At 41.1% G+C, this 22,896-nt stretch overlaps 2 protein-coding genes across 13 annotated transcripts in view; both read left to right on the top strand.

Moving 5' to 3' along the window:
* The window catches only part of LOC131104556 (serine/threonine-protein kinase WNK2), a 32,348-nt gene extending 25,818 nt beyond the window's left edge, over positions 1-6,530 (top strand). For 4 of the 8 annotated variants that reach the window (XM_058051863.1, XM_058051867.1, XM_058051865.1 and 1 more), the window contains 5 exons: positions 90-308; positions 1,626-1,724; positions 3,628-3,672; positions 4,068-4,336; positions 4,411-6,530. In XM_058051863.1, the coding sequence (XP_057907846.1) occupies positions 90-308; positions 1,626-1,724; positions 3,628-3,672; positions 4,068-4,336; positions 4,411-4,671 (893 nt within the window). In that variant the 3' untranslated portion in view covers positions 4,672-6,530. Of the gene's footprint in view, positions 1-89; positions 309-1,625; positions 1,725-3,080; positions 3,772-4,067; positions 4,337-4,410 lie in introns of those variants that run through there. The other 4 variants (XR_009119799.1, XM_058051864.1, XM_058051866.1 and 1 more) reach the window with 4 other exon arrangements.
* Positions 6,531-6,785: 255 nt separating this feature from the next.
* Positions 6,786-22,680, top strand: brpf1 (bromodomain and PHD finger containing, 1). Of its 5 annotated transcripts, none has more exons than XM_058052010.1 (16): positions 6,786-7,097; positions 8,096-8,880; positions 9,048-9,237; positions 10,927-11,214; positions 11,639-12,156; positions 12,246-12,435; positions 12,531-12,662; positions 12,749-12,877; positions 14,932-15,301; positions 15,411-15,701; positions 15,818-16,063; positions 17,808-17,955; positions 18,175-18,308; positions 18,404-18,519; positions 18,596-18,750; positions 21,613-22,680. In XM_058052010.1, the coding sequence occupies exons 2-16, from the start codon at positions 8,141-8,143 to the stop codon at positions 21,794-21,796; spliced, it is 3,831 nt and encodes a 1,276-aa protein (XP_057907993.1). In that variant the 5' UTR covers positions 6,786-7,097; positions 8,096-8,140; the 3' UTR covers positions 21,797-22,680. The 5 variants fall into 5 exon arrangements, with proteins under 5 accessions (XP_057907993.1, XP_057907989.1, XP_057907991.1 ...); XM_058052006.1 differs by having other exon boundaries at positions 6,832-7,097; positions 15,791-16,063; XM_058052008.1 differs by lacking the exon at positions 6,786-7,097 and adding an exon at positions 7,140-7,363 and having other exon boundaries at positions 15,791-16,063.
* The last annotated feature ends 216 nt before the right edge of the window (positions 22,681-22,896 follow it).

Genomic DNA, 22,896 nt, shown 5'->3' with positions numbered 1-22,896 from the left:
GTGCATGGAAGTGGATGACATCATCATGTTACTCAGTCATTTTCCACAATTTGTCATCAGTTTCTTCTTTTTTTTTTTTTTGCATGAAGGTGAAAGTACCGGCAGTTCATCCGGATCCCCTGCTAAAAGTTCCATTCTGTCTGACGGTTCTGCCCACTCCGGTGGCAGCTCCAGCTCGGGCAATCAGTGCAGCCAAGTCCCAGAGCAGGTCTACACCCAGCAACCCTGTTCTTTGAAAGGCTCTTTCTCCTCGGACAACATCTACACCGGGCAACACGTTGACGGGATGACAAACTTAGCAAGTCAAGGTACACACATTATAGGAGCATACATAATATCACTTATTTGTTACAAATATGCAAAACATCTGCAAAACACTGGGCAATGTTGAAGAGATGTAGCCTGTTATGATGTTATGAGGAGGACATGACTCAGAGCTGGCTTTCATCCAACATGGCGCCGAGGCGAGATTTTTACTGTTGCATTTAATTTATAACATAACGTGTCACCCAATTTACATACTTAAGAAATCACAAATTAATAAATTCAGTGCAACGATCCACATCAAACAATTTAAATTACCACAGCTTGCACAAAATAACCTGAACACTTAAGCTACAGTACGTTTACTCAATGCAATAATTGCATACAAACACTAAATACTAATAAACGGAGTAAATTTTGGAAGGGTGAACAAAATTTAATATGTAGGGATCATAATAGATAGATGGGGAAAAATAAGCTGGAAATCTTCTTTATAAAAAAAAAAACATACAACATCACGATTCAATATTGAATCAAGGTAAATTTGTTCTTGATCAAAAATGTTATGCTCTTTATTGCTCTTTCCGTATATAACCTATTATATGGCGTAATAGCTATAAATGCAATGAATTATGTGATGTATGCATGTTCAAATAAATGACAAATATTACCATAAATAACATACTGTACCTACGGTATATACTACATTTAGATTAAATACAGCACCTGTACACAAGTATGTATTGTAAGTTGTAGTAATATTCATTGGGAATTGTGTTGAATCAATGTGAGCTTTTCTATTTTAAGAGTTAGTAGTAATAACTATAACTACTTCTAGTATACACTAATTACTGTATACTGAAGGTTCCTTTTTAATTGCCTAATTGCCAGCTCTGACTTTACTTAAAGCAATGCTTCTCAAATAGTGGGGCCCCCCCCCCCCCGAGGGGGGGTCACAAGAAGCTTTGATTTCAATGCAGACCTACCAACATGTACACATTTATAGTACTCAACATGCAATTTCACTCTTGAATATGGTTTTGAGTACATCCCATAATAAGATTTCTACACACTGGCTAACGTCAACATCTTTCACAAAGCGTTTTGAATGTGCGTTATGTGGAAGAGTAGGCTTTTGAGTACCTTGTATGTACAGTAGTAGCGTACCATAAAAGACATCACTCAGGTTGGCAGGTGTCGTTGCCATTCATCAATATTGTTTACTCCTTGTCTGCATCATTTGCAAGTGCTTTCTAATTGTGGGGGTGTCTCATTTCTTATATCTCTGTACCCTTTTTTCAAAGTATCTCTCTTGTTTGTTCTCTTCTCTTTTCTTCCCTCTTATATTCATTTTTTTACAGGCTGGACGGTTTACCACCAAACATCAGAGAGAGTCACCTATAAATCCAGTAGCAAACCACGCACTAGATTCCTCAGTGGACCTGTGTCTCTGTCCATCTGTTTGTATTTGTTCCTTTCTATTTTCTCACCCTCTCATTCTCATGATATTTATTTCACATGACTCACTGTCAGCCAAGTTGACATGGTTACATTAGCTCCATCGGACTTGCATTTCAATTACATTCATTTTTAGATTCTTTACACTAGAACAGGGGTCAGCAACCCGCGGCTCCAGAGCCGCATGTGGCTCTTCAGCCTCTTTGTTGTGGCTCCCTTTGCAATGCTTGAATATTTTTTAACACCACAGTGGGGAAAAAGCATGTCTTTGTAATGAGTTTAAAAAAATCCAACTTTGTGTGAGTCCATGAATGCATCCTGACTGAGTTCTGACTGGTGATTGGATGAGTACAAGGATGAGCAGACAGGATGCTATTCAGTTCTCTCTCACAGGTAAACATTAAGGAAAATACTTTATAAATACTTTTCATACTTTCCCAAAGCTATTTGACAATTCTAAAAAATAAATTAGAGATCATATAAAACAGCGACATTGGAACTTCAGGTATCAGGTAAGTTTACAGTAATTTACACATATATTTATGTAAGTTTATATTTAATATAATACTAGCAAGAGTACTCCAACTTGTTTTTTTTTCTTATCTGAACTACTTTGATAGCCCCAAATTCCCTCCAATTTTGTTTTAAACATACTATGTTTTGTGGCTCCAGGCTATTTTTCTTTAGTGAGCAAGGGGGTGAAATGGCTCTTTTCATAATAAAGGTTGCCGACCCCTGCACTAGAAGATATGTATGAGAATAAGGGACAATTGCTGTTTAAGGTTAAAGTTAACTTTTAATATTGCACTGTTGTCGAGTTGTAATACATTATCCCATATCATAACAATCACTATATGACAATTGGAACAGTGACATTAGAACAATATGATAGAATTTCAAGTCAAATAATAAGTCACTTTTTTGGCATTATTCATAGGCCCAAATAACCTATTAATGATAGCCTTATAAAATGTTCCTCAAATTCATGAAACAATAGTCTAGTAGTAACGTTGACATTATTGTTAGCTATTTTTAAAAAATCATTTCCAATCATTCACTTTTCACAGAACCACATTCATGACCATACTTGTTCTGAGTATAGCATCCACCCTCACCTAAGGATGCTTCATGCAGTGCTTCTGGCTTAAAAAAATAAAAAAATAAAAATAAAAAAAAAAGCAACCCCACAAACACAGTGCAGCTCAATCTCTCCAAACATGGGGCTTTTATTAGTGACACTGTGTGTGTGTGCGTGTGTGTGCGAATTTTTTTATTTGTTATGGACTTTGTTTCACTGTAATTATATAACATCCCCCAGTTCAGTCATCATGTGAACACTAGCCCTCCCCTTTTGCTAGCGAGAAGAAAGCCAGCCCCCTCTCCCTGTCCCTCATGTTTGGATGGAGAAGACGTGCATGATGCAGGCGCCAATCAGGGCACTGTGGGAGACTTGCACCGCCAAATGAAGGGCTGTATCATCAATATTGCTTTTTCTTTAATTTTTTTTCCCTTTTAATTTACCTGCATTTTTTTTTTACTTTGAGTTGAAAGTAGCTATGTGTGCTCTTTCATATTTGAAATTTGATTTGATTGAAGAGGCATCGTCACACTCACCAAGGCTCCAGTCTTCCTTTTTGAGAACACCGATATATCTTCCACCACGTCGCTCTTACTTAGGAAAAATACTGATAATGGAGAACACATTTTACTAAAATACCAAAATAAAGCTAATGCAAATATATCACCTTTTAAAAACACACTACCGCCCAAATTTAAAACCTTCCTTTGCTCTTTCTCTTTCTCCCACCGATTTGTTTTCATAGCTGAATGTGCCGTCGAAGCAGTTTGTCCACATCCGTCTTTGGCCTAACTGTTTGTGTCTTGTGTTGTTTTACCTCTTCATAGGGTCCACTCTGAAACGACTATGTCTAGGCAAAGAACGCAGTAGTAGTAACTATCTCATTTACTTTCTTGTAGTCTTTCCGTCTCGTCTTATTTTGTTGCACTTGTGTTTTTTTTTCCTTCTCTATTTTGTCAGCACTTGGAAATGTGATTTAGTAGTTGGTGCAGATTATTCATTTGACAGATGTTATTTGTTTTGCATGACAGATTTTATAATTATTATTTGTCATTGCTTGCATATGAAACATTTTATAGTAACTTGTCGCAGTCGTACTGTACTGTATGTAATCCTTTGGCTGATACGTTGGTAAAATTGGCTATAGTCCATAATAGTCCTGATTAAATTTTCCTCAAATTGTGCCATAAATCAGCCAGATGATTGATTTTTAAGCTTTTCAACCGAGCAAATTTATCTGATTTTTTTTTTTTTGTCTTTTTCTCAGGGTCCTCGTTCAGTGCTGCCACGGCGCCAACGCAGCCGCCGCTCGCCTCGGCCACATCACCGCCGTCCCCTCGCTCAATCGGTCATCTTGCTCAGGTCCAGACTAACAACAGCAACAATAAGAGATGCACCTTTACAGACGACCTGCACAAATTGGTCGACGACTGGGCAAAGGAGACGATAGCGGCGAGCCATCAGTCATCCCCGTCGTTGAACCAGATCAAACAGCAGAAGCGCTTACTGGACCTGAAAGGCGCAGCTACGTATAAGGTACTTTGGAATCGAGGTGTATCATTCAATACAATGTTTTACTCACCGGTTCATGTTGAACAATTCGTTTCCAGATGAAATCCCATCCCGGCCCCGCCGGGTTGCCTCCCGACTTCCCTCTGACGACAAGCCAAGGTCTCAAATCCCCTCAAGTGTTGCCCCCTGGCTACTTGTTGCCCACGTGTTCCTATGATGGCGTGGTCCCTGGTCCCGGTTACACTCAGCAATGGCCTGGCCACTTTGCCACCGCGGCAAAACCTGCAATCCAAGCCTCCTGTGCGGAGATGTGCAACACTGAGAACGGCCTCTGTCCGAAATCTACCAGGACTACCTAAAACCTGCAGTTGTTGTGAAATTGCATAGGCGACTTGTATTTTTGCTGAGTCACCACAACTGCACAAGCACTTATTATAAGTTTAGGTAAGGAAAGGAAGTTTGATACTCTGATATCCCTTACCGATTTGGTTTAGATTATATCATGCGCGTGTGTTATGTATGAAGACTTAATGCTCACCGACATAAATCTGGTCGTTTTCATATACATTACGGCACTTTTATTTGTTTAGACCAAACAAAATGTACACTTTGGGGCCCCCCAACAAATAATTTCTCCAAGCAAACAGTATTATCATTGATGGAATGTAGTGCCTTGAACATTTTCCCGTCTGCATACACGTCCTTTTCACTTTGAGTGCAGTCTTTTCTTTATATGCCTTACAGACACTTTTTTGGTTTACTTATGAATGACATTGTAGCACTGCACTTTTAACACAATATTTGCTCATATTCTCATTAAAAATTAACTTTTAATCCTTTTTTTTTTTTTTACTTTCCACCCCATGACTACTGTATGCCATAGGGGTAAAATGCACTGTTGCCTTGTGAAGGAAAAATGGTGCATGTTTTACTAATGACAAAAGAAAGACGAATTACGCCAGCAGGTGAAACCCCCCCTCTTTCAGGTCAAATGGTTCTGTCGGATGCAACACAAGGTTAGACAGTGTCGTAGCCCCGCGGTGTGTGGGGGGGAAAGGCAGCGTCCAGAGCCATAAATGATGTACATAGTTCTTTCTACAGGTACTGCCTCTGGGTTCAGTTGTGGTCCGAATGTAGCAAATTGAACATGTGAAGGCTCGAGGCTTTTAAAGTGCAATTGAATACTTTGACAAAAGCTTTGATTGTGGTGTTGCCACAAGCCTTATATCCGATATGTTGGAACAAAGTATTAACATGAAACTCTCAATTCCCTACTAAATGTACTTATTATCGAGCGTCAAGTGTAGTGTGCAATCACCAGTTAACTGGACGTTTTTTTTTTTTTTTAAGTTATTTGATTTTCGATGCTGCTACCGTGTGAGGGGTTCCGCTGAACACTGAATGAAGCCTTTTATTGCTGTTAGATGGTACCAAAAAAAAGTCCTTCAATTGAGATGGCAAGGGACAAACGACATCGCCTTCAAAATGTTGTTAGCTGGTTTCAGTTGCGGAAACGGTCAATTTGAAATAATAGCTAATAAGGGAGATTTGCACTACATATATATTGAGTCCCATAATTGTATTTTATGTTGTAATTCCTTGTGTATGCAGTGGCTTTGACTGGCTGTCATGGTTCTTAAAAATCACCAAAGTGTGGTCAACAGTTGATTTTTCACACAACGGAGAGCAAGAAGTTAATTTACGGTTTCCATATTTCCACAACACATGAAAGGTTTCAGGACCGTGGTCCTCCCAAGCTGTGAACTGTACAGGTTTGTGTTACTGTAAACGGTATTTTGTGTATGCATTGTGGAGAGGTTGGTATGATGTATAGTATACCATCAATTCAGTTTGAATTGGACTTTTATAGTACTTTATGCAGAATCCTCTGCTTTGGGGAAATGATTCCAGTTGTAAGAGATTTCTGTTCTCTGGCATTTGTATCTGGTGTTTTGTTGTTTTGAGCAGAGTAAGGGTACTTATTGTTGACCAATTCATTTGGTGGCAGAGATCAAAAGGCTCAAGTGCCAGTTATGACTTTTTTTTTTTTTTCCCTCTTCCTGCATGTCTCTGACCAACATTCCCTTGCAGTATATGCTCAGACTGTGGAGAAACTTGTATTGAAAGTGAGTGGGATTGCTTTCTGCCTGCCACCTTTCCTACTGCATCACTCACCCTGCTGCACTGTATGACTATGTGAGAGATAAATAAATATTATTTTCAGTCCTATCTTCACGTTTCATTCTCTTCGATTCAAATCTCTCCAACGGACATATTTAAAATCGGTTGACATTTATGTAAGACCAAAAAAAAAACACGGATACATTAAAAACAGGCGCATTTCAACAATACGTCAAATTGTGGAAACACATCGACAGATTCGCGTAGAATTAAAAAAAAGAACATATTAATAAATAATTTATCTCTTTATAAAACTCGTAAAGGCAAAATACTGTATATCTACGAAACAGTTTTCAAGAGAACACCAAGGACGTATTTTAGTAACAAAGCCGCAAGCTCTGGAAGCTCCTTTTGTGTGTCGAATGTGCCAACCCGCGTTCAAGGCGTAGCTTTAGAGCAATGGCAGCGCCTTTTGTTCAACCGAATGCCCGAATCAGCCCACAATGAAATAATCGGTGGATTATATCGTTTAATAAAACAATTCACTGTCTCATCTCTTCACATGGCTTCAACTGGGACTATCTTAACCAATTAATGTCGATTTGCGATCCTTCCGATTCGATGTGAGGCTTCCGAAGCGGCCAATCTTGAGGAACGTGGAGTAGTAAGTGTTTATTAGTCCAGAAATGTGATGTTTGACGGCTGGTTTCGTGGGAGATTGGCTCAAGTTAGCAAGCAAAGTTGTATGGGAATTATGTTTATTGTAGTCCACTTTTTTTTCTATACATTCCAACATAAAGTAGGAACGTTCGTGTTCAACCTCCATAACAAGACAAGAGTGTAGCAGTTCTCGTCCTTTGGATGCATTCCCCCCCTCACACACAAGACCACAGATTTGATCTAATTTGATTAGAGGCCTTTATTAGTCAAGTAAGTTATGTTGTTGTCATTTTCATGCTAAGTGACAAGATTCAGAGTGTGGGGTCGTTTGTGGAGGGAAACGCTAGCGTCGGGTTGAATGGCCAGTTGAACGAACGTCAACTTCCAGTGAGTCTCCAAGCAAACGTAGATTAGAATAATACTTTTTATTGTTCATCCGATGTAGTAACATGCAACGTTACAGCCATAGCACCCTTCTTTCGCTAACTTAAAAGTATCGCCAATGCAGCTAGCTTGTAGCTTTCGCTTTTTGCCTCACGTAGAGAGCCTCCTACAAGACGAGCAAATAAAGTAAGTTGTGTAGTTAACTCGCTATTTTGTCCTCCTTACTGTTGCGTTTCGGAGGAGTGGTTCACATTTTTGTACTGTGTGTGTGCTAGCTCCACTGTGAGTAGAAATAGCAGCACGATGCTAAGCTAACGTTAGCTCCATTATAATGCTTTCAGCTGGGGAAGTCAGTCCTAGCATGCATATTTTGTAGTGTTACGCTGTATGAAGCTGAGGTTTAACTAGTCACATTAATGGTCCGTAAATGTTATAACACTGGTATTAAATTAAGAGGCATCAGTACAGTATAGAACCTTTTGTTTTGTTTAGGTGAATGTTAGTCACGTGACTGCACTGTAGCAGGTGCACTGTGTGCAAACAGATCTCGTCACATAGAAACTTCAAATCTCCAGTATGGATCCCTGTATGTTTATTATTCCCGTCACCTTCTTTCAGATGTAAACGTCAACACCATCTGACCCAGCCGCGGCTGTTGGCAATATGGGCCTGGACTTTGACGTGAAGACCTTCTGTCACAACTTGCGGGCCACCAAGCCGCCTTATGAGTGTCCTGTGGAGAGCTGTCGCAAGGTGTACAAGAGCTACAGCGGCATTGAGTACCACCTCTACCACTATGACCACGACAACCCGCCTCCTGCACAGGCTATGCCCCAGAAGAAACGCAAGGGACGGCCTCCTCGTGCGTCACTAGTTGGGTCAATGGATATGGATGATGGCGGCGGTAGTGGAGGAGGGCAGGGGCATGGTGGAAATACACCTTGTAGCCCCAATCGGTCTGAGCTGTCACATTCCCCTAGCAGGGACACAATGACCTACGCCCAAGCGCAGCGAATGGTAGAACTGGAGATTCAAGGACGTATTCACCGTATCAGCATCTTCGAGAACATCGATGTCGTCTCAGAGGAGGACAGCGATGCAGAGAATGGCCCGCCTTCTGTCACAGGTGGAAGCGCCGGAGGGGTGTGTAACGGTAGCGACGGCGGAGCTGGAGGCAGCGAAGTAGGAGGCACTGGTAAGGACAGGCCTGATATGTCGTCATCTAATGGGGGCAAAGCCACGCCAAAGTCCGGGAAACATAAAAGTAAGGAAAAGAAGAAGGATGGCTTTTCTCATCAACACAGCACTCAGTCGGGACCTGCCGTTAAACTGCCCGAGGCAGTGTTTCGAGAACTGGACCAAGAGAGACCCGATGCCCCTGTTCGGCCTTCGTCTTATTACAGGTGAGACCAAGAACGGTATTTTGTGCTTATTGACCTAGTCTGGAATTCTAACCAGTATCTCCATCCCCCAAAAATACTCATGCTTCCCTAAGACATCAAGTCATTAAAAAAAATAATTCACTGCTCGTGAAAATGCGACAATTCCTCACTTGTGTCTTTCTATCCAGGTACATCGACAAGTCTGTAGAGGAGCTGGATGAGGAAGTGGAGTACGACATCGACGAGGAGGACTACATCTGGCTCGACATCATGAACGACAAACGTCGGCTTGACGGTGTGACGCCCATCCCTCAGGAGGTCTTTGAGTACCTCATGGACCGTCTAGAAAAAGAATCATATTTTGAGAGCCATAACAAGGTACGTCATGTTAAAAGCATTGTGACAAGAGTGCATGTTAGCACGAGTAAATGTTACATATTGTGGCGTCACTCGTGGCACTTCCTTGTTCCCAGCGTGCTTTGCGGTGCTGCCGATGTGGATGGTTTCGTCCGTTTTGTAGTTTGAGCTGCATATCTGCATCCTGGTTCTGTCCAACCAGCGGGAGCGCTTTTGTTTTGCCTGTGCTTGTGTCGTTATGCGATGTTGTCGGCATAGCCTGTCGTAACACCATGACTTAGTTGCTGTGCATAGCGGTTAAAAGCAAGCTTTTCTCTCTCACTCCAATCCAATCCACTTTATTTACATAGCACATTTTAGAAACAGAGTTTCCAAAGTGCTACGCAGACTAGTAAAATAAAAGTAATAATCCAAAACTAAAAGATCATTTAAGAAATAAAATAGTAAAATAGATATTAAAATATTAAAAACAAGAAGCAAAGCAATAAAAGTATAAAAAAAATAAAACCAATGAAAATAAAAAGAAAGAACTAAAAGACACAGGACCAAACGACTCACTCCGAGTTAAAAGCCAGAGAATAAAAGTGGGTTTTAAGACGAGACTTAAACCAGGGGTCTCAAACTCAATTTACTTGGGCACCACTGGAGCTCGGGTCTGGGTGAGACTGGATCAGGTTTTCCAAAAAAACAAACAAAAAACGCATTTATTAAAAACTGAAAAATGAATGAACTTTGCTTTGGTTTCGATTTTCTAGAAAAGCTCTGATAAAACATTCCACTGTTCTCAAATATCTTACTTTTTATTTTTCTACCCAAAATAAGATGAAAAATAAATAAACAAATCAAGAATAAAGAAAATCAATCAATCAGTAATAAATAAATAAATATAATAATAATAATAATAATAAAACGGCAAATAATAAAAACTTAAGAAAGCACATATAGTTGGTGGGTAGACAAATTATTTTTTTTCAGATTAAAATGAACAAAGCATTATTAGAGCCCTGTAGACATGACAAAACACGACTATAGTCACATTTATACTCTTTTTTTATTTACAACATATTGCGCAACTGCAGGGTCTTGAGACACATGCTAACTCGCACACTAGAGAGCTAGCGACCTAAACGGTAGCCTTCAAGTTATTTCCTTTCAACTTAAATAGCCAAAAACTTACCACTTCCACACGGATAGGGAGGATAACTATTAACAGTTATTTAACCTTTAACATGAACATGAATCAAACGTAATAATTTTTTCTGGGTACATGATACCATACAGCATCCATATCAAACTTGCGCGGGCCGCACTAACATTAAACTTTCATATCAAGGCGGGGGCCTCAAACTAGTGTCCTGCGGGCCACATTTGGCCCACGGGCTGCGTATTTGAGAGCCCTGCTTAAAGCTTTCGATGTTGGGGGCCTTTTTTACTCGGGAGGGGAGAGAGTTCCATAGCTTGGGGCCAACCACAGAAAAGGCTCGGTCTCCCCTGGTCTTAAGTCTCGTCTTGGGCACCACAAGTCGGAGCTGGCCCTCGGACCTCAGTGACCGCGCTGGAGAGTAAATTTGGATGAGGTCCGAGTTGTATTTGGGGGGCCAGCCCATTCATTCAACGCCAATAAAAATTTGTTCTCACTCTCAATAAAAAGTTGTTCTCTGCAAAGCGCCACAATAAGAATAAAATACCCCACTATCCTCCTTTTTACAGGCAGACCCCAGCACCCTCATTGATGAGGATGCTGTATGCTGCATCTGTAACGACGGCGAGTGTCAGAACAGCAACGTGATCCTCTTCTGTGACATGTGCAACCTGGCGGTGCACCAAGAGTGCTATGGAGTGCCGTACATCCCGGAGGGCCAGTGGCTGTGTCGTCGCTGCCTGCAGTCGCCGAGTCGAGCGGTGGACTGCGCTCTCTGCCCCAACAAGGGAGGAGCGTTCAAACAGACGGACGACGCGCGCTGGGCTCACGTCGTGTGCGCCCTTTGGATTCCAGAGGTGAGGGCATACTGTTCCCATATGCGGTTCTGTTGTGGGTTCTTTGTTGTTGAAACTCCATGATGTTGTGATGCAGCTCTGGTGCATTGAATTGATGCTTGCATATTGAATTTGTAGATTGCAGTTAAAGGGATATCCTGCTTTAGTGATCGCCACAAAAATAACGATAAATTAGGAAATTCTGTTGTTTGCAAAATCGCCGACTTCATCTCTGTTGAAACGCATCCCTCCATGTCACTGGTGCAGTGAATGCCAGGAAGAAAAGCTCATAGAGTGAATGAGTGAGTGAAAGTGAATATTTTCAGTTGTTTTTGCATTCTGTTCCCACTGATGCATTCAATGTGTCGTGCTTTTTGTACTTTCCTGTGTCACCCCCGCAGTTTATCGCTGTCTAGTAATAAAAGTGAACTTTGCTGCTCCTCAGGTCTGCTTTGCTAACACCGTCTTTCTGGAGCCAATAGACAGCATTGAGCACATCCCTCCTGCGCGCTGGAAGCTAACCTGCTACATCTGCAAGCAGCGGGGCTCGGGCGCCTGCATCCAGTGTCACAAAGCCAACTGTTACACCGCCTTCCACGTCACGTGCGCCCAACAAGCAGGCCTCTACATGAAAATGGAGCCGGTCAGAGAGACCGGAGCCAATGGAACCTCGTTCAGCGTCCGTAAGACGGCCTATTGTGATATCCACACTCCGCCGGGATCAGCCCGACCGTTGGGAGGAGTCGGCGGCGCGAGCATGGCGTCGTCTCAAAGTGAAGGGGAACTAGAGGAGGACGACGAGCCCAGCATCGGCCATGACGAGGACTCCAGGGGCTGGAGCTCGGAGCGTGCCAAGAGGGCCAAGGCCAAGTCCAGGCTGAAGATGAAGAGAGCGAGGAAGATCTTGGCTGAGAGGAGAGCTGCTGCTCCAGTTGTGTCTGTCCCCTGTATACCCCCCCATAGGTAAATGTTGCAGTAATACACAGACCTACACCCCACATTTAATGATGCATTCATGTGTCCAATACTTAAGTTTTTTTTTTTCCATATAGGCTAAGCAAAATCACCAGTAACTTAACAGTACCCAGAAAGAGCCAGTTTATGCAGCGACTTCACAGCTACTGGACACTAAAGAGGCAAAGCCGCAATGGTGTGCCTCTGCTGCGACGTCTGCAAACCCACCTGCAATCGCAACGACATGTTGACCCCCTCCCACCACAGCCTTCAGCCCAAGTTCCTGTGGTATGTTATGTTTCAAGTATTTAATTCATAATTCACCGCGGTCTTTCATGTCCTTACGATGCCTCGTATGTTTGCACCTGATTGTGATGCGACAGAGGGACAGCGAAGAGAAACAAAGTGCTTTAAAGGAGCAACTGAAGGCATGGCAGAGACTAAGACACGACTTGGAGAGAGCCAGGCTGCTCGTGGAACTCATCCGGAAGAGGGAAAAACTCAAGAGGGAAACGGTGAGACACACACACACGTTTGGGACCGCATCGACGCAACCCGCTTTTGTGTGATTGTATGAAAATGGCAGCATTTCTGTGTTTAGATCAAAATGCAGCAGATGGCGCTGGAGATCCAGCTGACGCCCCTCCTGGTGCTTCTGAGGAGCACACTGGAGCAGTTACAGGAAAGAGACACTAGCAACTTCTTCACTGAGCCTGTGCCCCTTGCAGAGGTACACTGAACTCTAAACTCGCGCTCGGAAAATGAAACCACTAAATACATTTCCAGTAGATGTGCGGCCATTAGAATTTTCCTGAAGATGAACAATCTTTAACCCTTAGATGCATAAGTGGCTCAAAAATGACCCGGTCAGGTTGTTGAATGAAAATTTTTCATCATTTCGTATTCCAGGTATTCCTCAAAAAACATGTTTTTGCTATCATACCATTCAAATTTTATCTTACCTTTTATAAATTTTAAGAAATTTTAGTTTTTGTGTTACTACCCCAACCTTCCATAAGTGGGTCAAAAATGACCCGGTCAGGTTGTTTTCTTGAAATATCTCCGTAATGAAAATTTTTCATCATTTCATATTCCAGGTATTCCTAAAAAAAACATGTTTTTAATATCACGCCATTCACATTTTGAAGTAACTTTTTTATAAATTTTAAGAAATTTTACTTTTTGTGTTACCACCCCAACCTTCCATAAGTGGGTCAAAAATGACCCGGTCAGGTTGTTTTCTTGAAATATCTTCGTAATGAAAATTTTTCATCATTTCATATTCCAGGTATTCCTCAAAAAACATGTTTTTGCTATCATACCATTCACATTTTTAACTTACCTTTTATAAATTTTCAGAAATTTTAGTTTTTGTGTTACTACCCCAACCTTCCATAAGTGGGTCAAAAATGACCCGGTCAGGTTGTTTTCTTGAAATATCTTCGTAATGAAAATTTTTCATCATTTCATATTCCAGGTATTCCTCAAAAAACATGTTTTTGCTATCATACCATTCAAATTTTATCTTACCTTTTATAAATTTTAAGAAATTTTAGTTTTTGTGTTACTACCCCAACCTTCCATAAGTGGGTCAAAAATGACCCGGTCAGGTTGTTTTCTTGAGATATCTTTGTAATGAAAATTTTTCATCATTTCATATTCCAGGTATTCTTAAAAAAAACATGTTTTTAATATCATGCCAGTCACATTTTTAACTTACCTTTTATAAATTTTAAGAAATTTTAGTTTTTGTGTTACTACCCCAACCTTCCATAAGTGAGTCAAAAAAGACCCGATCAGGTTGTTTTCTTGAAATATCTCCATAATGAAAATTTTTCATCATTTCATATTCCAGGTATTCCTCAAAAAACATGTTTTTGCTATCATACCATTCACATTTTATCTTACCTTTTATAAATTTTAAGAAATGTTAGTTTTTGTGTTACTACCCCAACCTTCCATAAGTGGGTCAAAAATTACCTGGTCAGGTTGTTTTCTTGAAATATCTTCGTAATGAAAATTTTTCATCATTTCATATTCCAGGTATTCCTCAAAAAACATGTTTTTGCTATCATACCATTCACATTTTTAACTTACCTTTTATAAATTTTCAGAAATTTCAGTTTTTGTGTTACTACCCCAACCTTCCATAAGTGGGTGAAAAATGATCTGGTCAGGTTGTTTTCTTGAAATATCTTTGTAATGAAAATTTTTCATCATTTCAGATTCCGGGTATTCTTAAAAAAAACATGTTTTTAATATCATGCCATTTCACATTTTTAACTTACCTTTCATAAATTTTAAGAAATTTTAGTTTTTGTGTTACTACCCCAACCTTCCATAAGTGGGTCAAAAATAACCCGATCAGGTTGTTTTCTTGAAATATCTTGGTAATGAAAATTTTTCATCATTTCATATTCCAGGTATTCCTCAAAAAACATGTTTTTGCTATCATGCCATTCACATTTTTTAACTTACCTTTTATAAATTTTAAGAAATTTTAGTTTTTGTGTTACTACCCCAACCTTCCATAAATGGGTCAAAAATGACCCGGTCAGGTGGTTTCCTCCCACATTCCAAAAACATGCTAGGTTAATTGGCCACTCCAAATTGTCCATAGGTATGAATATGAGTGTGAATGGTTGTTTGTCTATATGTGCCCTGTTGCCCTGTGATTGGCTGGCCAATAATATTACACACAATGAATCATAATATTACACAAATCTGAATTTCTTTATGCTAACTTGTCATTTGCTTTGTGACTTTCATCCACTGCGGCTGCAGGTTCCAGACTACCTGGACCACATTGACACTCCCATGGACTTCCAGACTATGTGGAACCTTCTCGAGTCCCACCGCTACCTCACTTTTGAGGCGTTTGAGGCCGACTTTGGCCTCATAGTCAACAACTGCCTGAAATACAACGCTAAGGATACGGTTTTCTACCGCGCTGCCCTGCGGCTCAGAGAAATGGGGGGACCGGTCATCAGGACTGCCAGACGGCAAGCGGAGCGGATCGGCTTTGACTACGAAACTGGCATGCACCTTCCTCGAGAGCCAAGCCCAGACACTCGGCGGGAACAAGACAGGGAACGGGAACGGGAGCGAAACAGAGAAAGAGAAACTGACTGGCAATTGTCTTCAAATGAAGATGGTGAGAGGGTCTCTCACTTTGAAGATGGTACCATCTTCCAAAATGACACTTTAGAAGACATTTGTACTTCATAAACTGTGCTTTTTCTCTAACCCTGTGACTCCCGCAGAACTCCTCCTGCCAGAAAACAGGCGTCGCCTACCTTTGGAGGAGCAGTTACATTACGTGCAGGCGCGTCTTGAGGAGGTCATCTCGGGGAAGCACACCATCGGCCAGTCTCGCAGAGCCAAAGCTCTAAGGAAGGAGCTCAGCGTCATTAAGAGGAAGCTGGCTCACCAGCGAGAAGGTCTGGGGTCCAGGGAGTCAGTAGGAGGAGATCGGGGTTCCCACTCCCATCACACATCTGCAGGACACCACGATGAAGGAGAAGAAAGCAGCAGTCAGGAGCTTGGTGGAAAAGGTCAGTTTCTGGTGTTTATGGATTGTTTGTTGTGCCCGTGTGTCTGTTCACTATATACTTTTTTTTGTTTTTTTTTAAACCCCTTTAAGATCTGAGTATGTCCTCGTCTGCCTTAGCTCCAGAAGTGGGTCGACGGACATCAGTTCTTTTCTCCAAGAAGAACCCAAAAATGGCCGGACCTCCAAAAAGGCCGGGGCGCCCTCCAAAAAACCGTGACACGGGCTATGCCACGACGGGAGTAACCCCCAGCCCGATCGGGCCGCCCCAGTTACCCATGCTGTCGCCAAGCAGACAGAGGAAGCGTCCGCGTAGCCCCCACACTAGCTCCAGCTCTGACAGCGACAGCGACGACCTGCTGCCAGGTACTTGTACGCACACTGATTCCTGATTTTAAGACCAGTGCAATATTTGACACTGTTGGATCTTCACGAGGTTCTAAGTACAGCTTAAAATGCAAAAAGAAGAAATGTGACGAGTAATGTGTTCGAGTAAGCAATATATTGCTTAATAAGATCCATGAAAGTAAAAAAGGCTGTTCATCATATAGTCATGATGATCTTCATTCATTCATTTTCTACCGTTTTTCCTCGCGGGGGGAGCTGGAGCCTATCCCAGCTGTCTTTGGGCGAGAGGCGGGGTACACCCTGGACTGGTGGCCAGCCAATCACAGGGCACATATAGACAAACAACCATTCACACTCACATTCATACCTATGGACAATTTGGAGTGGCTAATTAACCTAGCATGTTTTTGGAATGTGGGAGGAAACCGGAGTACCCGGAGAAAAAAACCCACGCATGCAAACTCCACACAGAGATGGCCGAGGGTGGAATTGAACCCTGGTCTCCTAGCTGTGAGGTCTGCACGCTAACCACTAGACCGCCCCTTGAGATTCACTTTTGTTACATACCTGTGTTGTACTGCTGATTACTAAAATGGTAGAAACTAACTTTTTAATTCTGATGAAAAATGAGAATATAATCTTTCTTTTGGTATGTAGCATGTCTATATAGCCAAGCACGCATGTGGGGGGGCATTATAGCGGTGTTATTTCATTATTATTTCATCAAGTGGTTAGCGCACAGGCCTCACAGCTAGGAGACCCGCGTTCAATTCCACCCTCAACCATCTCTGTGTGGCGTTAGCACAGGGGTGGGCAAACTTTTTGACTCGCGGGCCGCATTGATATGACAAAATTTACGGGGGGGGGGCAGACTATATATTTTACACGTAACAGTCCACCTGGTATTATTGTATCTGTAAAATTGTCATGCAATCTGCTATTATTATTTATTATTTTATATTTATATTTAAATATTTTAAAAATAATAAAATATTATAATAATTGCAATAAAATTAAAATAATAATTATATTATTATTATGTAAAATATGCAAATATAACAATAATATTATATATAATTAATATAATAATTAGCATTCATATAATAATTATAATAATCATAATAGTTCTAATAATAATTATAATAATCTAATAATAATAATAATTATTATTATTATTATTATGTGCTTGTGTCCCTTTTTTCAGGAGCACTTTGTAAACAACAGACCATGTCAAAAAACGAAATTGATACAACCATCAAAAGGTTGGCTCAGGCCATGATGCCAGGTTGTATGTTGAGTTTAAATGAAATACTTGGGCGGGCCGTATTCAAACACTTGGCGGGCCGGATGTGGCCCCCGGGCCGTAGTTTGCCCACCCCTGCGTTAGCATGTTCTCCCTGTGCATGTGAGTTTTCTCCGGGTACTCCGGTTTCCTCCCACATTCCAAAAACATGCTAGGTTAATTGGCGACTCCAAATTGTCCATAGGTATGAATGTGAGTGTGAATGGTTGTTTGTCTATATGTGCCCTGTGATTGGCTGGCACCCAGTCCAGAGTGTACCTCGCCTGAAGACAGCTGGGATAAGCTCCAGCACCCGCCCGCCACCCTCGTGAGGATAAGCTCCCATTTTGTCTTTTTGCATTTTGAAGCTCTACTTAGAATCTTAAAATAAAACTTCTTGCAATTTTTCAACCCGAATGTACAACAGGCAACTAATATCACGTCTTCCTTCACGCTACTATGTGTGTGTTATCTGCACAGGTTTGCCAAGCAACGGTTTTGACGGGCGCAACCAGCCCGTTACGGAAAGCTTTCGTGTATATAGAAATGACACCCGTCTTCCACGTTCCAGCTCGGACTCGGAGTCCACCACCAGTAGCAGCAGCAGCGCTGCCTCTGACCGTACCAGGTGATGTGTCCCATCTCTCTAGTCAGTTACATTACATAGTGATGAATAACATGTTGGTGGGTACGGTAAATATGACTGCAGACACATCATACAGCATTGGCTCACATAATGACAGTATGTACAATCATGGGTTTCTTGATTTTTCCCAAATCACTTATATTTTTGTCGTCCGACTGTACCTTTTAAAATGAAAACACTCATATTTTTTTTTCCTTACAGTACAACGCCCTCAAAGCAAGGCAGAGGAAAGGCCTCATTCTCTCGCTCCGCCTTCCAAGAGGACAGCAGCGAGGAGACGTCGGGCACTGAAAATGAGTCCTACTCAGTCGGAGGGTCACGGGGAGTTTCACACCGTGAGTTAGACCAACTCGGTTCAGAGAACTTAGCCATTGTTAAAACCACAAACCTGGTGGTGACTGAGCTGTTGCGTCCCCTTCCGATCGATCAGTGGTTCGCAGCCGAGCCAGGTCTGGATGCTGGATGACCTCGGATGATTACTCTTCTTTGGAGGCTCTGGACTTGGTGTGGGCCAAGTGCAGAGGTTACCCTTCGTATCCTGCTCTGGTGAGTCCAAAGTCAAAAAGAGCATTTGACACTTAAGTGGTCTTAGCGGGTTAAACAGTGTGATGTTTGTGTGCAGATCATTGATCCGAAAATGCCCAGAGAGGGGGTGTTCCATCGGGGTGTCCCCATCCCGGTCCCCCCATTGGATGTTCTGAAACTTGGTGAGCAAATGACCCAGGAAGCCAGGGAGCACTTATTCCTGGTCCTCTTCTTTGACAATAAGAGAACCTGGTGAGTGTTTTTTTTGATTATTCTCTCTCAGTATACTGTATTGATGGCGACATAAGTCCCACCTGACACTCCATATGTTCCCACGTTACATAAGCTCTAAAATCTTAAAGATGAAATATTTGTTTTCACAGAAGCTATATGACCTAAAATGAATAGCACACTAAATTGGGCAGTTTTACCTTTAATGATAAATACACAGCCCATATATGAAGAGCTTGCAACCAAAAGGCGCTAAATCCATTTTGACTGATTTCGAGAAAATCAATGATTTTTAATTACGCACATATCAATTTATTTGGTCATCAAGTCTATATTGCAAATGAAAGAGCTATCAATATAGGTCATAAAAATGCATGCTATAAAAATCCTGCACACACCATGTATTTTATATATATTTTAAAAAAAAAATTTTTTCGGATGTAGCGCCTTTTGGCTGAAATAAATTTGAAGTCACCTTTAACTTCTTCAATGGCATTGTTGTAAAAGAATGTAAGGTGCTTTAATGTAGGCTGCAGTCGAGCGACACATGAAAAATAACAATTTGCAGACAATAATAAAAATGTTATTAAAAGCAGTGCTCATATTTGACTGCACCATGAAGGTGACAGTGACAAAAATCATCTCATTACAAACTCTTTACATTGTATGTTTTTTAGTACAAGTAAAATAATGTTTCTCATGAAAGTTGGAGGTGTCAAGGTAGAGACATGCCTTTTATGGCGTAAAAAAAACTTCCATGTTACAGAATACTGTAAAAACACAATTTGTGTTCTCCTGAATTGCATAACATACCGTAACTATCATACGTGTACTTAATGTACACAAACAAAACAGGATGCGCACTGATACTGGCTTTCTGTATGTGCAGTGCCAATTGTATTCTTCTCTCTGATTGGTCAGATTTTCAATAGATGGGAAACTTGGGCCAATCAGAATAAAGAAAGGGATTTAGCTCCTTTTGAAATCTGAAATGGAAATAGCGCCTTTTGGTTGAAAGCATAAATTTCATATCACTTTTTTTTCATATTTTTTAAAATGATTTCAAGACCAAAATATGTGATTTGGATACACATGACAGAGGTCTATTAAACTCATGAAAAACATACAACTTAGTGAAAATTGGATTTAGCGCCTTTTGGTTGCAAGCTCTTCATATATTTGCCATCTGAAAATAATAGCAGATGCAATTTGGTATTAAATTAATATGCAGACTGAAATTCAAATTCAACTCAGGATGTGCTGTAGATTTGGCCGCTCGGCTGGTATCGTCATATGCCGATAATCGCCTTTTAAAACCGACACCTTCACAAACACCGACCGGCGTGTGGCAGCAAATGGGTTGCGGTTCCAACTATTCCGGCATCTTTGTTTACACGCTTTGTCTAGCCGTCACTGGTTGAACTTATCATCAAAGGCAGCCAGCTAGATTCAAACTAGCAATCTTGGAACTTACTCTACCACCCGAGCCACACTGCCCTCATAAAGTGCTTTTCAGTTGGCGTTGTGATTTTCCTGAGTCGGCACACTTGTCTCAGTTTGTGGCCTGTGGTTCAACGGAAGCTGAGTCAACAATGAAAGAACAGTTCAAAGAAATAGGCCAAACGTGTTTGTCAGAACTGAAGAGGAGGGGGGGGCACCGACCTGTCGTAACAACCGATCGATGGAAACCTCATTCGTCCGGAAACCATTTTTATGACACTACACACAGTGTCTATATCTATAGCTATATCACAGTACTGTGAAATTATATACTTTAGAGCAGTGATTCCGAACTAATGAGTCTGGGTGATCCCTACAGGGCTGCTAAAAATAACGGTTTTGAACGTGGGCTGCAAGGGCTGTGTGACATTGAGTCGCAGACCTGCAAACATGTAACATTTTTTTTTATGCTCGCATACATGTTTTGACCATTGACTACACGTGTTTGTTTCTAGGCCAGGGCTTCTTAACCTTTCTAGGACAGTGGGGCCTGGGGCCCATTCAAAGTGTAATTTTCAAGATTTTCCTTTATGGTAATGGTTTTATTTCATTTGAACATGCATCAGATCACAATTGAGTGCATCCCATAATCAGTTCCCAGTTCCACATGTCCAAAAGGAGTAGGAAGAAGCAAAGCTTATTAAATCCTACCCCTCCATCTGGTACTTTTACAATCAGTAACTGTTACATTTGTTCACTTCCTGCTTTCCTAATATGGGTTGAGTTTTTTTTTTTGTTTTTTTTTATTTTTATTTGTCACGTACCGAAGTATGAGGTGATATGACCATACAATGACATAATGGGTACCATAATAACTGTCAATATATTATTTTTATAATATATATTTTTTTTTTTGTCCCATACCAAAGTACGAGGTGTTCTTCAGAGAACATGCTACATGCAATTGGCCACCTTTCTCATGATTGGCTTCAGCTTACCAAACAAATGTTGTGTTCTAAAGGTATTCAAATCAATAAAACATCATTATATTTAGGTCTACTTTTGTATACAAAAAACATTACACACTTTCTGTAAACCTAACTGAAATGGCTGAGCCCAACTACCAGTGATTTATAAAGGAAAATCTTGAAAATTATCAGGGGTGCCCAAACTTTTTCATACCACTGCACTCAATTGGTAATTGTACTCTGGTTTGAGTTGTACTCAATAACTACGTCTAGCCTACTTAACGTTTTTAACGAGCCTAAGCCTTGTAGGTTAATCTTCAATACAAGCAAGATCTGGTCCTAGCAAAAGTCCTTCATCAACACCGGCCACTTTTCCTCCTCTGAACTACTTTGATATCCCTAAATTTGGTGTCTCTAAAGGGATACTTTACTTAAAATACTTTTCTAATACATACATGTGTGTGTGTGCATGCAGGCAGTGGCTCCCGCGCTCCAAGTTGGTACCACTCGGAGTGGACCAAGAGCTGGATAAGGAGAAGATGCTAGAGGGCAGGAAATCCAACATCCGCAAGTCCGTGCAGGTTGCCTACCACCGGGCCATGCAGCACCGCAGCAAAGTACAAGGAGACCCAAGCAGCGAGACCAGCGACAGTGACTAAAACTACACAAACACATACAATGAATATGATCGGTACCGTGGACTAGAATTCCCCACTTCATCATGGAAGCCATGATAGGTATCACCAAGCTGTGATTCACCTTGACGTGTGAAATAAATAAATGTATTTAAGAGAATAACTAATAATAATAATCATGGAAAAATTATAACGTGCAGTCATGAATGACAGGAACGCATGAATGTGGGTCTAAATGTTTATTTTAAAAAACAATTACGTCATGGTTTACAGAAACTAGAACTAAAAAGGTTAACAAGGAAAATGCATTGAGTGTACAAAGAAGTGCACACATCGGAATAGCTGCCATCACCCATCACACGTTCACATTCATCACCATCCTATCCCACAAACAGGCCTGGTGCTAAACGTCCAGTCCCTTACACACAACTAAGAGACTATTGCAGCCTAAACTGTGGGTGAATTTCATGTTATTTATTGTGTACTGCTCCCCCTCCCTCCCAAGCTGGCTTCAACACTTTACTGTTTTTTTTTTTTATTATTATTATTTTGTCCGTCACTTGTAATCATGGATGTCACTCATAATCACAATCACACTCCTGTTTTTAGGATTTTGTAATGTGGCACAGGTCAGTGACCAAACTGAGATGCTCCGTCTCCTCGTCTTGGGCTGATCGCTTTAAAACTTTTATATGAATACAGATTGCTTAAGCATAGAAGTTTAATAATAAAAAAAATGAATACATGCTTTTTTTAAAAACTTGTGGTGTGCTTTGTGTGTATGTCAACCTTTTTCAGTGTTCTTCCTTGTTCCTCCCAACAGGTAACGACATACTGTACTCCGCTCACTGTAAAGTATTTTTAGGAGAATAAACTCACCCTGCACACTGGTTTTACAAGTTGGTCGACTGTCACCAGAGCAATTGTGTTTACTACCTGATAATACTAGTACCTGTTTGGAAACGTTTTCATTGGTTTAAATACACATATACAGATGTACTAAATATATTTTTTACTGCAAAACATACCTGCAGCCTGGTGAGGCTTGTTTCCTGCACAAAAACAGTCAACACAGGAAATTACCTAATGGCCTGTTTGGGCTTTCTAGTCACATGTACAGCCAC

Source organism: Doryrhamphus excisus, chromosome 16, assembly GCF_030265055.1.
Source record: "Doryrhamphus excisus isolate RoL2022-K1 chromosome 16, RoL_Dexc_1.0, whole genome shotgun sequence".
NCBI lineage: Eukaryota > Metazoa > Chordata > Actinopteri > Syngnathiformes > Syngnathidae > Doryrhamphus > Doryrhamphus excisus.
The sequence above is the reverse complement of the archived record's forward strand: the minus strand, read 5'-3'. Positions and strand labels throughout refer to the sequence as shown.